Below are 12839 nucleotides of genomic sequence, written 5' to 3'. Positions count from 1 at the left end.
CGGCGTCCGGCTCCGGCTCCGCGCTCCTCACCGCCCGCCGAGTGCCCGCGCGCAGCGCCACCGCCTCCTCCCCGCGCAGGCGGGAGGGCGGGGCCGGTGGGCGGGGCTAGGGCCGGGCACGAGCCCCGCCGGCGCGCCCCGGGACCGAGGGGCACCCCTCCTTCCCCACCCTCTCGACCGCGCTCCTGGCCCCCGGGACCCGTCTTGGGGCGGGCGCACGCGCACAGAACAGGCGCGCACAGCGCACACGCCGCAGTGATTGGGGCGGGCGGCCCGGCGCCCAAGCAGAGGCTGGGGGAAGCGAACCCGCAGCTCCCTTGCTGCGTGCCGGGGGGCAAGGAACTCGACCTCCCGAGCCTCCCTTCCTCCCCTGGCCAAATGGAAACAGCGACCGTTTCCGCGTCCGAGAGTGTTGGAGAATTAGATGAGACGACTTAATCTACGGGCCTGGCAAAGTGCGCGCGCAGAGCCGGCCACGGGAGTGGCGCTTGGTAAACCCGGGCTGGTAGAGAAATTTCCGAGGCTTCCCAGTCGGCGGGGAAGAGCAGAGCAGGGAGGGCAGCTCAGTAACGGGGGGACTCCGTTCTCTCAGGAGCCAGGAGGGGGCGCTGCCGCCCGTTCTCGCCGGCTCTGGGGTCCTGAGCACACTAGGCAATGGGAGATGGGGAGATCCCTCCTTTTAATAATACGGCCACCTCACACTCACTGAGCCAGGCACTGTTCTAGGCACCGTAAGTGCATTACCTCACTTTACCGTCACACAAGCCTGTGAGGTTACACTATTACCTATTTTACAAATAAGAAAGCTGAGACACAGGTTAAGCACCTCGCTTGAGATCGCACAGCTAGTCATCAGCCCCAAGCAGCACGGCTCCCAAGCTCAAGCTCAGAGCCACTTCATCACACCACCCTTCTTGAGAAGAGCTCTTTGTTTTGTTCAGTTGTGCATCTCGGAGCACTTAGAACAGTAGCCAGCTCAATTCTGAGTGAATAACAGAGCATACTATGTACTTTACGTATATTATTTCATTTAATCCTAGTGACCCTTTTATTTAGCTGCTATTATTACCCCCATTTTACAGGTAAGAATGTTGAGACTTAGAATGGCTAAGTAAGTCGGGGGTCTTGAGTATCTCCTTGGAAAGAATAACCAGGGTCAAATCCTGCAACTTATTCAGTGTTCACTGGGCCACTCCCCGCACTGAGTCCCCTCCCCACTCCCCATCCTTCCTGTGTGTGGCCCTCAAAGCCTCGCCCTCCCTGCTCAGACAGAATGTGAGATTCAAGTATCAGCCTGAGTCGGATATTTCATATTTCAGAAAAGCAGAGGGGCGCCTGGGTGGCTCAGTGGGTTGAGCCTCTGCCTTCGGCTCAGGTCATGATCCCAGGGTCCTGGGATCGAGCCCCGCATTGGGCTCTGCGGAGAGCCTGCTTCCTCCTCTCTCTCTGCCTGCCTCTCTGCCTACTTGTGATCTCTGTCAGATAAAGAAAAAATCTTAAAAAAAAAAAAAAAGAAAAGAAAAGCAGAGAAGTCAGAATGTTTTGGGAGTTCCTTATATTTAACGGCTCAATATCGCCTTTATTTTTAATTACTCCTGGGGGTGGGTGGGCACCACCGCCTTTCCAAGGCTAAGCTATCTGAATGTTCTAATTCACCTGGGGCTTGGGCCAGTATCTCAGGTCCGTCCCCACAACCCCCACAAACTCCGTTCTATGAGGAAGTCTCTTCCTACAGCATCTCCATCTGTCTGAACCAAGGCATCCTTCCTTCCAGGTTCGCCACCTTCCCAGGAAGCCTTCCTCCATGCCCAGTGGGCGTGCCCTCCCAGCCTTATAGCTGCATCTTGTCCCCCTGCGCCATGGTGGTGGATGGCTGGGACTGTGTTGGGGAAAGGCCAGTTTGGCAGGGACCTTTGGGGGCCACAGGCATATGGACTATTGGGAGGCCACTGGAAGCCTCTGCAGTAGACAATCCAGGACCCTTTCTGGGGATGCTGCATGTGTGCATGCCTGTACATCTGTGTGTGTGTGGGGGGGGTGTCTTTGTTCTCCTGCCTCTTCTCCCCCTAACCCTGGTCCTTTTGAGGAGGGCTACCTGCCCCCCTCAAGCTTATGAATTGCACACATTCTGAGGCCAGAGCAGGGATGACCTGCCCAGAAGCCCTTAGTTAGAAAATCACACAATAGGTTTGGCCTCAAAGCTGGGCCCATCTGCCAGTATCTTCTATTGGGTCTTGGTTGAATGGGACAGGCACCCCCTTCCTTCCCTATGTGTCAACATGGCCAGTTTTGTCTAATCTGCCACGTGTGGATCAATGCCATGTGCAGGACGAGAATGTGTGTGAGGAAGGGTGGCAAATTCTTCACCTACCTGCCTGACATGGAGCTTTCTGGGCACCATTGCCCTGTGTCCTGGGAGACTGAACGAAAAATGAGGGCACAGCAATGCCTGGGGGGTGAGGTTCTGAGTGCGGGGGATGTTAGTGGAGTACAGGCATTCTGTAGAAGTCAGTGTGCACCTCCCACTTTGAGGCGGAGGTGGGGGCGTCTTCCAAAGTGCCCTTCAAGCCCTTCCTCCTCCTTTGAGGAGTCCCTTTATTTTGGGGGACATTGCCCCAGGGAGGTTCCCTGGGCAACTCCTGTCCCCTCCCCTATCCAGTGGGGCATGGATGGCAGCTTGCTGGGGGCCTAGTGGCTGAGAGAGATGCTGTGAGCTGAGAGGTCCCATCCCCTGAGATAGGAGGGTGGGGCTGTGAGGAATCAGATCCTCCAGCTCTAGAAGGCAGCAGCCCCTGGGGATGGGGGGCAACAGCTGTGGTGCAGGGCCAGGAATCTGACACCACGGGTGGGCCCCAAGTGCCCTTGGGGAAGAAGGGGGAGGAAGGGAAGGCAGCAGGAGCCACAGACCTTCTTGAGCTGTGACAGCCTCTACCCCCACCAGTCGCTGTTACAGCCTGTCAGGTGGATGCTTCTTCCATTTTCCTTTGCCTGGAGCTCTCCCATGGGGCCCTACACCCCTCAGGAAGCTAGAGGCCAGGCCTGTTCTTCCCCCCGGATCCTTTGGTGTTTTAGGCTCCAGAGGAAGCTGAGGTGAGCTGGAGTGAACCCTCATGGTCTAACAGTTAGCACCTCTAGGGCTTGAGCATGGCTTAACCACTCAGTGGTGGGCTGTGTGACTTTGGGCAAGTTGGTGAACCTCCCTGAGGCTTCACTGTCTTGTTTCTAAACTGAGCGCAGCCTAGAGTGAGCAGTGTTCTAGGACAGGCAGTTCTGATTCCCAGCTCCAGCTCCAAGCATCTCATTTCACAGCTGGAGGAAGCCGGACCAGGGCCAGTCCTGTGGTCTCCAACCCCCGCCCCCCGCCCCCCGGTGTATCAGAATGCCCCCACCCCGACGGGCTGTGCGGCACAGGCACCAGCGTTCTTTAAGAGCCACTTAGGTGATTCTGTCCTTGGGCCAGGTACAAACCAGAGGTTACTGGGGGCTGAGGGCTGGGTCAGCAGCAAAGCACCACCCCTTCCCCTAGTCTGGGAGGGGCAAGGTGGAGGCCCCCAGCTGTTGGCTGAGCTGCTTCTCCTCCTGGGGGTGGGGAGGGGAGATGAAGGGGGAAGAGGGAGAAAGGAAGGGTGGTGTGAATGGGCAGGAGAAGAAGGGGAAAGATGAGGGAAGGAGGAGAGGGAAGGAGAGGAAAGAGGCAGGACACGGAGAGGAAGCAGGGGAGAGATAGGAAGGGGAGAGGGGGGTGTCATTTATCTGACAGGCCCTGTCTGATCTGGGGTTGTTTATTTTTTGTTGAGGAGGGAATTTGAATTTCAAGGCTGGATCTGAAGAACCTGAAGGTCGTCTTTCCTGGAGCCCTGGGTCTTTTCAAAGCTGTCTGGCTGACATTTCACCTGCTAGTGGTGTGCTTGACTCTGTGCCAGGCACCAGCGTTGTGTTCTTTAGCCCTCCTGGGAGCTCCGGAAGGCTGGCCTTGTCTCCTCAGCGATGCCCTTAGGGGTACAGCACCCGGCCTGTTAGGGATGCAGCTAGGACTCCCGCAGGCTGCCTTCACACTTCACAGATGCCATTTGGCGGTGAAAGGATCTCAGTAGATGTAAAAGTTTAGGAAAAATGAGGAAGGCTGTTAAGATCCTAGGTGGGGTGCTCACGGCAAAGCCGGGGCCATGGGCCTAGCCAACAGCCTCTATCATGTGGGAGGAAAGAACTCTGAACGTCTCTTCCCCCGAGCTCTGTGGGGGCATGGTGTCCGGGAACTGGGTGTCTGGTGCGCCAACACCTCAAAGTCCCAAGTAATAGGTGTGGTCTCCTTCCCAGCCCGGGACAGGAACCTCAGATCAGAACTGGAAGTTCCCATGCCAGAATCCCCCAGCCCTAGTCCTTCCTGCCGAAGACAAGACAACCCTCAGCCAAGGGTTCGCTGAGAAATGAGCAGCCAAAATCACTTGTGCAGCCTTGACCCCGGCCTTGAGGGGAATGGGGAGGCCTCTGACTGCTGAGGAAGGGTCCAGAAGAGCCCAGAACCACTGAAACCGAGTTCCTGCACACAGTGGGTGCCAAAAGAGCCGGTCCAGACTTGGCAACAGGCTGTAGCTCTGTCCCTCTCACCACCTTTTCCTCACCTTCCAGCCACTCACTTTTCAGAGAGGAGGGGACTCTTCTTGCCTGGGCCCGTGAAGCTGGCAGAGGGAGATCAGGCGTCTGGCACCTGACCCAGGGCTCTCTACCCATCCCCCACACCAAGTTCCTCTTGGTGTAGGCAGGAGTTTTTCCCTCAGAACCCCTCTTTCCAAAACAGGCTATGAATGGAAAGGAGTGCATAGGTGCAAGGCTCAGGAAACGGGCTTCAGTGGATGGGAGCTGGGCCTGGGACACAAGCAGAACCAGCACTGGAGAGGTGCCATGGCCCAGGAGGATACCCCTGAAATGCACAGGGCCCTTGCTCCTCAGGAAATCAGGAGGAGGCGGGCCCTGTAGGGACACCCACAGAAACAGAACTCAGGGATGTCCCAGGCTGGGAAGGCCCTAGTGATGGGACACCCTGGGGCCCTGGGCCTACCCAGGGGGAGCTGGTGACTAGGAGTCATTCAAATTCCAAAGCTTGTCAACGATTTCCAACATTTGCATTATTTTATATAGATAAAACTTAGAGAATGTTCAGGTTACCCTATAAGACAGCATTCTTGCTTGTCTGTGTGCTAAAGTGCTCTGTGGAAGAAGAGAGAAAGGGGTGGCCTCCCTGGGTATGTGCTCATGAGTCCCAACCAATGGCTTCACAGCAGACAATGTTCTGATGGGGAGACTGAGGCCAAGAGAGGGGAAGGGACTTGCCCAGTGTCACATGGTGCTGGGCAACATGGGCCAGACCCCTGTTCCATGGCCATCCTCCTTGGGGCCTGACAGCCAAAGGGGAGAAAGGGCTTTGGAAAGGGCAGGTGGCCAAGTCAGGCCTCCCCCTCCCCCTCGTCCTCACTGGTGCAACCCTCTGGCACCGCTGGGCCTTGGGAGTTCCGAGTCTCCAAGTACTCGGCCTTCAGCTGTTCCAGCTCGCGCAGCTCAGCCTCCAGCCGCTCCCGATGGGTCGTCCGCAGCTGCCGCAGCTGCTTCATAGGGAAAGGGTTCATGTCGTTGAAGGCGATGTGCATCAGCTTCCTGGGGGGAGAGCACAGTTAGTCCAAAGCCAGGGCCCCGCTGAGTCTGCATTCACTGGGCCTTCCCGGGCACCCTGCCATTCGTTCTGTCCATGTGGCTGAGGTTTACCTTCCAGGAAGGAAACAGTGAATAAGAAGACAACTCCCACCCAAAGTGATGTGTACTGAAGCAGGAAGAAGCTTAGGGCTATGGGAGTTCTAACTCAGTAAGAAAAGGTTTATCAGGGAAGGCTTCTTGGAAGAGGTGACATGTGAGCGGAGTTTTAAAAAGAATGAGTAGGGGCTGGCCCGGTAAAGATGGCAGCGGTGGACATGACATGGAGGCATTCTAAGTAGAAGAAAGTGCAAGGCCAAAATCCCAGAGGCCAGGAACTCAAATAATTGTTTGGTAGGAAAAGGTGGGAAAGAAATGAAACTGCCTAGAGGGTTGAATGCCACAGTAAGGGGTGGACAGACCACAGGGCAGTGGGATGTCCGTAAAGGTTTCTAAGCTATAACGGAGAATCAGTATCACTAACAAATCTCCATTCAGCGAACACCTGCCTACCCTCGGCTATGGGTCCTGGGGTGCGTGTGGGTGGTGGGAGTGCCGGGTAGGCAGGGCGGGGGCGGAAGTGGGCTCTCACTGGCTGTTGCAAATGGTCTTGGTGAAGAAGCGCAGGTACTGGTAGATCTCCAGGGCATCTTGCAGTCTCAGGATCTCCTCCTCATTGTACTTGAAAATGGCCAAGGCATAGCGGAATATCACCTGGGGGGCAAAGTGGGGACTCAGGTGGGGCACGAGGGGTGGGGCCAGGGCAGGTAATCCCCAGGGGGAGGAAAACCCCCATACCCAGAGGTTGAAAGCTTGGGTGTGGGGTAGCTGAGGGGCAGGGGCAGACAGTGCAGTGTGGAACCTGGGCATGGGGACTGAGTCCTGGCTCTGTCCTGCCTTCTTGCAGGGCCTTGGTTGAGGTGCTACCCTGTTGGACCTAATGGGGGAAATACTGTCTTTACATGGGGTCAAACAGAGTAACAGATCTGAAGGTGCTCTGTACACTGTGGTACGTTATCAACCACCATGGGGAAACTCGGGTGGTCACAGGGAGGCCTACCCAGGGTTTCCTAGAAAAGTAAGAGGCAAAGCTGGGACCCTACCCACATGTCAGACTCCCAATAGGGGGCTCAGTCCAAACAGGATGAAGAGAAGGAGGGGCCCGGGTGACTGGATAGGCAGCAGAGAGAACAGGGATGGGCCTCCTGGATCATGGCCATGCCTCTTCCCTAGGGAAAGAAATCCCCCCAACTTTAAGACACATCTTCAGAGGCAGAACCATCCCTTCTCCTTCGTGTACAAAGCACTTTAGTTTACAGAGCCACGCTCCCAGGAGAGTCCCTCAACATCCCTGCCAGGGGAGGACTGTCTTCCCATTCTCCGGGGCGGAAGGGAGACCCAGAGGGCTGCAGGGCTTTGCTCAGGACTGTCCTGCTCACCCCCGGCAGCGCCCCACCTTGGTGCCCTCATATAGGAAGGCGTCCCAGACCCGGAGAAGGATGTTGCTGATGAGACTGTCTGCAAAGACCACGAGGAACCAGTTGAAGGTGAGGAAGGAGAGATCCACACGGTGCTGCCCCAGGTGAGACATTAGCCTGGGCAGTTTCTCCAAGAGGAGGTCCTGGAACACCCGCTGATCCACCTGGGAGCCAGAAAGAGAGGGCTTGTTGGGGGCCACCCTAGAGAAGGGGCTGCCTCCCTCCCTGCCTGCCTTTCCCACTCAGTCCTGGAGTTATGCCTCCCAACTCCCACCAGCGCCCCGGACCCAGGCAGCACAGAGTGCCTGGAGGAGCTGGGGCCTCCCATGGCCAGGAGACAGGCACAGCGACACAGCACCCTGCTGCTTCCAGCACAGGCTGGCAGTCTTCTGGGCTGGAGCATTGGGCTCTGGGCCGGAGGTCTCTGTGGGCTAAGTTCTTAGCGGTGTTTTGGCCCATTTACCCTCCTGAACCCGAAGCCAAGAAGGAGTTCAGACTTATATCGGCTGACACCATGGCCCCTTCTGTCCTTCCATTTTGGGCCTGAAATAAAAGCTGCGCACTGTACCCAGCTCAAGACCGAGAGTGATTCACTGACCCTAAGATGTCACAGAACCTGCTGAAGAGTCACAGATTTACTGACGTGATGTCTGGGATTTATTTCAAGATCACCAAAGCAGGAGGAGTGGGTGGGAGTAGAGATGGAACAGCAGTTGGGTGCCTGGGTTGATAATTATTCAAACTGGGTGATAGATTAATGGAGTTCGTATATGATTTTCTCTATTTTTTTGTACATTCAAAGTTTTCTACACAAAAAAATGAGAAAAAAACTCTCCAACAACCCCACACCACCACACTGGTTATACAACACACCTCAATTTTGGAGACATTAAAGCATGACCATAAAATATAGAACATTTCCCAGCCTGCCTTGCAGTGAGAGGTGCCATGTGACATAGTTCTGACCAATAAGGTGTAAGCAGCACCTGACAGGCGGGAGAGCTGTGGGAAGTGGAGCCCGCGCCGGCCTTGCACCCTCTGCTTCTTCCAGCCTGAACCACGGCCACAGTGGCAGAGGTGGTACAGCTGTCCTGTGACCCTGAGCAGGGGGCTGAAAGCAGTATGTGAGTGACGGCAGAGCAGTGTGCTTGAAGGGGACTTCAGCTTCGTCATTCTCAGGGGAATGGGCCACCCTTTGAGCCACCATGAGGTTGGGCCTCCCTTTCTGTTTCATCACCTATTCCCTGGCAACTCCTCAGTCTCGATCTCTGGCCCTGACCTTCCTCCTTCACATTGGTCACCCACGTGTCCGCTGACCTTCCTGCCCAGGTGGGTGTCCCACAGGGGCAATCAGTGTTGGGCGATCATAACAGGAGAGGAACACGGTAGGTGGGCAGAAAGTGACTTGGTAGGTTCAGGTGGGAAGTGAGAAAGTCCCCTCTGCATGGCGTGTCTGCATAAAGCAGACAGCGTGGGAGCACCAGGGCCCGGGTGAGGGGTGAAGTGAGAGAGGACATGGGAGATCGGAAATGGTTTCGCATTTACACCTGTCAACAAGCCCAAGAAGAAGTACTCCCACCCCAAAGCAGACAGTCTGGGGGTTCAGAGGGGGTAGGCCACAAGGCCATGCAGCTGGCCAGGGGAGGGGTGGGCTCTGGATCTAGCTGCACCTGACTCTAGGGCTGGCTGGGGCTCAGAGTGAGAGGGCAGCGAGGACGGAGGCAGCTGTGCTTCTCAGGAGGCTGTGACGAGCGTGTGCAGAGACTCGTCCCCACCTCCCACCCTGAGCCCCACTTCCACCCACCTGACCTCGGTTTTGAAATTCTTTACTGGCAAAAAGCAAGAGATTCTAGATTGTCTTCTCCTCCCCCCGCCAAGAAACCATTTCTGAAAAGAACAAAACAAAAACACATCCCCCCCAAACCATTTCTCACAACCTAGTGTCACCACTGGAATAACAACAATCTATGCCATAGGCAGTGCCCCCACAAGTCTAAAGCCCATCAGCTCACCCGAACTGCCCACGGGTCCGGGAGAGAGGTTAATGTCCCCTTGAACAGAGGGAGAAATGGAGGCCTACGAGCTTCCTGACTCTTCTGAGATTCACTGGCTTGAAGGAACTACTCCAGGGGCACCAGCCCGCGTGGCCTCTAAGTCCTGGCCATCCCTGCCCTGCTCACCTGGGATGACGTCAGTGTCTTGCTATAGTAATCAGCCGGCATGATGGTCTCCACAATGGCCACCAGACACCAGAAGGCACTCTCCTCCTCCTCCAGGACGAGCAGAGCGATGGCTGCCAGTCTGGAATGGGAGGAAAGGAGGCCTGGGGTGATGTGTGGAAGCTGCAGCTAGGCAGAGGGTGGCAGAGGTAGACCTCTGGTCCAGCCCTACTCCCTAACCAGGCTATTGTTCTGGCACCAGGGGTGAGATGAATGTGCTTTGGGGGAGGACTACAGAGGGGATTTCCAGAGCAATGGGGGGATCTGAGTCTCTGAGGAAGGGTTCTGGAGTCCCATTACCTAGGTATGAATTCTGGCTCTGCTGCTTCCTGGCTGGGTGATCCTGGGCAAGTTCCTAAGCTTCTCTGAGGCTCAACCTCCTCATCATAATCACGGGACTGTTATGAGGATGAATGAAGTTAGCATGAGGTAAATGCCCCGCTTAAGAACCGACACTAATGAGTGCTTTATGAATGTGAGCTGTCCTCATTTAATAGCCACAGGCTTTGAGACCTTAACAAACGTGTTAACCTCTCTGAGCCTTATTTTCATCATCTGTGAAGTGGGATTAACAATCGCTACCTCCCAGGGCTATGTGGCATTTGGAGCGAGAAGGCAGACTTACAGTGCCTTGCTAAATATCTGGCATATAGCAGATGCTCAATACACAGAATTCTTTCTCTCCTTTGCTTCCTGAACTCCCCCCAAAGTTATCACAAGTCTATTGAGATCATGGTAAGAAAGTAAAAAAACCACAGGGCTGAGCAGGGATGTCGGCCTAGAGGAAGTATTGTTTTCTCTACTTCTCTCATCTTTCCTGGCAGGTCTCACCCACAGTCAATCCAGAAATACATTTCCCAAGATGCAGTGGTCTCTCAAGATGCTAGGTGAACACAAGGTCCTAAATTCAAAAAATGTTTGGGAAATGCTACATACTCTAGCCCCCTTTTAGAGGCTGATGATATACAACATCTTCCTAAAAGCCTCTGAGAAATTCTGCAGTGACAAACCCTATGTGACTCTAACCCAAGGCTGTCCAGTGGAGCTAGGGAGCCCCTTTTGTACAGTGCACCCACTGAACACCCTTAGGGAGATGCCACCTTATAGTAGTGTGAAGCCTTACACTCTTGCTGGGCTTAAAGAACACATTTCATTGTCCAGCTAGTTTTCCTTCTCTGGGCTCTTACTAGACTGGATTCATGATCTCCAATCTCAGTTCTGAGTTTCACACTGTTTAAAGAAACAGGGTCAATTCTCCAAAGGAAAAAGAAACCCCTTTTCTCTCCCCAGTAGATTGGGAAGGAATTTCTTTCCACTCTGGCTAAAATATCTGTACAAACCCTCCTGAGTCTGAGCTGAGTGGAGGAAAGGAAGAGTCACAGGTTTTTTGGGCAATAGGGAGCTCTCCCCTCTCAAAGTTGGGGAAGGGGGTCTTCTGAGGTCATTTAGTTCCGGGATAGCAAATGTGTGAAACACAGGCCACCACTCTCTCTTGTCTATGTCCAGGGCAGATGTAACTAATCATTGTGCTCTTTCCCCCAGACTCTGGAGGCTGCCTCAGAAACTCACAAGACAGGGCTCCAGGCAGGTGCTTCCTGCTGGTCATCCCCGGTCTAGATAAACTTATTGCAGATAGGAAGACTGAATCTTGGACAGCAGAAGTCACTGGCTCAGGGTCACAGGGTCAGTTTAGCAGAGTGGAGACAGAACCCAGGGCTCCCCAAGTCCAGCCTGGTGTTTTCCCCACCCCACCCCATCCCACTGGAGCCTCAGGACATGCTCAGTCCAGGAGCTGGAGGAAGACACCAGCACAGACTTCTGCACACATTGAAAGGTCAGTAGAGAGAGGCTGCTGGTACCAACCAGGGCCTACCAACTGCTCAGGGCTGCAGCCAGACTCCAACCTAAGGCATCCAGGCTCAAGTCAGTCTGCAAAGGAGGTAATGTGGTGATGTGGGAAAGAAACAGCTATTTCTAATGCACTCCACTTATATTTTGAAGAGAATTGGCTTTAAAGTTTTTGCCCTAAATTCGCACTGTATCATTACTATGATATCTGTCACCCTATAAACAGGATGATTTGAAAGACAAAATAAAATAAAATAGAACTAAACAGGCTGGGGACACCTGGGTGGCTCAGTAGGTTAAGCGGCTGACTTTGGCTCAGTTTATGATCCCAGCGTATTGGGACTGAGTACCACATCGGGTTCCTTGCTCAGCGGGGAGCCTGCTTCTCCCTCTGCCTCTGCCTGCCACTCTGCCTGCCACTCTGCCTGCTTGTTCTCTCTCTCTCTCTCTGACAAATAAATAAAGTCTTAAAGAAAAGAAAAGAAAAGAAAGGAAAAGAAAAGAAAAGAAAAGAAAAGAGGCTGATTTGTTGCAGGGTCTTATGGGACACGATGCATGCTGTTCTACCAGCTGCCACTAGATGGCGGCTCTCAGACCAGTGAAAGGGGCCTGTCTGCAGGGTGGGGTTTAAAGGGCCCCATGGTGAAGGGCCCTTCATGGGGCCCTTCTCTCCATGGGTGAAGGGGCTCCTCCCATTTTAAGTAACTTTCGATTTTAAGCAATAATATGAATATTTGCCTAAACATCAATTATCAGTTAAAAAAAGCATTCAGAGAAAGAGTTAAAGAAATAATCCTGGGTGTCACACACCCCCCTCCCCCGATCTGTTTTTCCTACATCCACTCCATAGCCTTCATGCTGCCTTTTTCCACACAGGGAGAAGCTTCTTTCCTTCTGGGCGGTTTATCTCAAGACCATTCTTGCTACAGGATCTCCCTCTGCCCCTCCAGCTTAGATTAGCTGTGCTGTGCCTTAACTCTGGATTTCTAGTAACTGAACATGTATATACGCTCAATTTCACCCAATTTATGCTGGAAATCAGGCTCAAAAATCTCTACCCTCAGGAATCATTCAGATTGGAGCAGGGACTCTCTGAATGTTTATTCTGTGTTAAATAAATGTCACACACCGCCTCTGGGGGTGGGGGCAGAATGTCTTATGTAAATTTCACTTGAGTATATACGTGTTTAAATTGAACTGAGTCAAAACTTGCTTTAGAGAATATCTGAGGGGACAAGATGGCGGGGTACTAGGAAGAGGCGTCTTTTCAGCTGGTACCCCAAAGTGAGCTGATTACCTACCAAAGAACTCTGATCACCCATGAAATCAGCCTGAGATCAGAATTATACACGTCTGGATCTCTACAGGGGCAGAAGCCGCCAGTGAGCAGGTAAAGCGGAATGGGAACAGCGGACTGAGATCGGAAGATAAACAAAAGGGGGAGGGAGCCACCAGAGGCGACCGGTGGGAAAGTAATACCCCGATACGAGCGAGAGTGCCCTGCGTCTGGGGACCAGCAGTAACTCGGAGACTGGTTGAAAGCACTCCAAAAGAGCAAAGGATCGCGGGGGCAAACTGTGGGAATCGGGGCGGCTAGGGACAGGGGCTT

The 12839-nt window shown here is 54.0% G+C and overlaps 1 protein-coding gene across 3 annotated transcripts in view; it reads right to left on the bottom strand.

Moving 5' to 3' along the window:
- Positions 1-5106: 5106 nt before the first annotated feature.
- TBC1D2 (TBC1 domain family member 2) overlaps positions 5107-12839 on the bottom strand; it is a 57863-nt gene continuing 50130 nt past the window's right edge. For 2 of the 3 annotated variants that reach the window (XM_044265275.1, XM_044265277.1), the window contains 4 exons: positions 9344-9464; positions 7142-7327; positions 6278-6399; positions 5107-5652 (listed from right to left, as the gene is read on the bottom strand). In XM_044265275.1, coding sequence (XP_044121210.1) covers positions 5445-5652; positions 6278-6399; positions 7142-7327; positions 9344-9464 — 637 coding nt within the window. In that variant the 3' untranslated portion in view covers positions 5107-5444. The other variant, XM_044265276.1, reaches the window with a different exon arrangement.

Source organism: Neovison vison, chromosome 9 (assembly GCF_020171115.1).
Source record: "Neovison vison isolate M4711 chromosome 9, ASM_NN_V1, whole genome shotgun sequence".
NCBI classification, from domain to species: domain Eukaryota; kingdom Metazoa; phylum Chordata; class Mammalia; order Carnivora; family Mustelidae; genus Neogale; species Neogale vison.
Note: the sequence above shows the minus strand (reverse complement) of the source record. Positions and strands in the feature narration are given on the sequence as shown.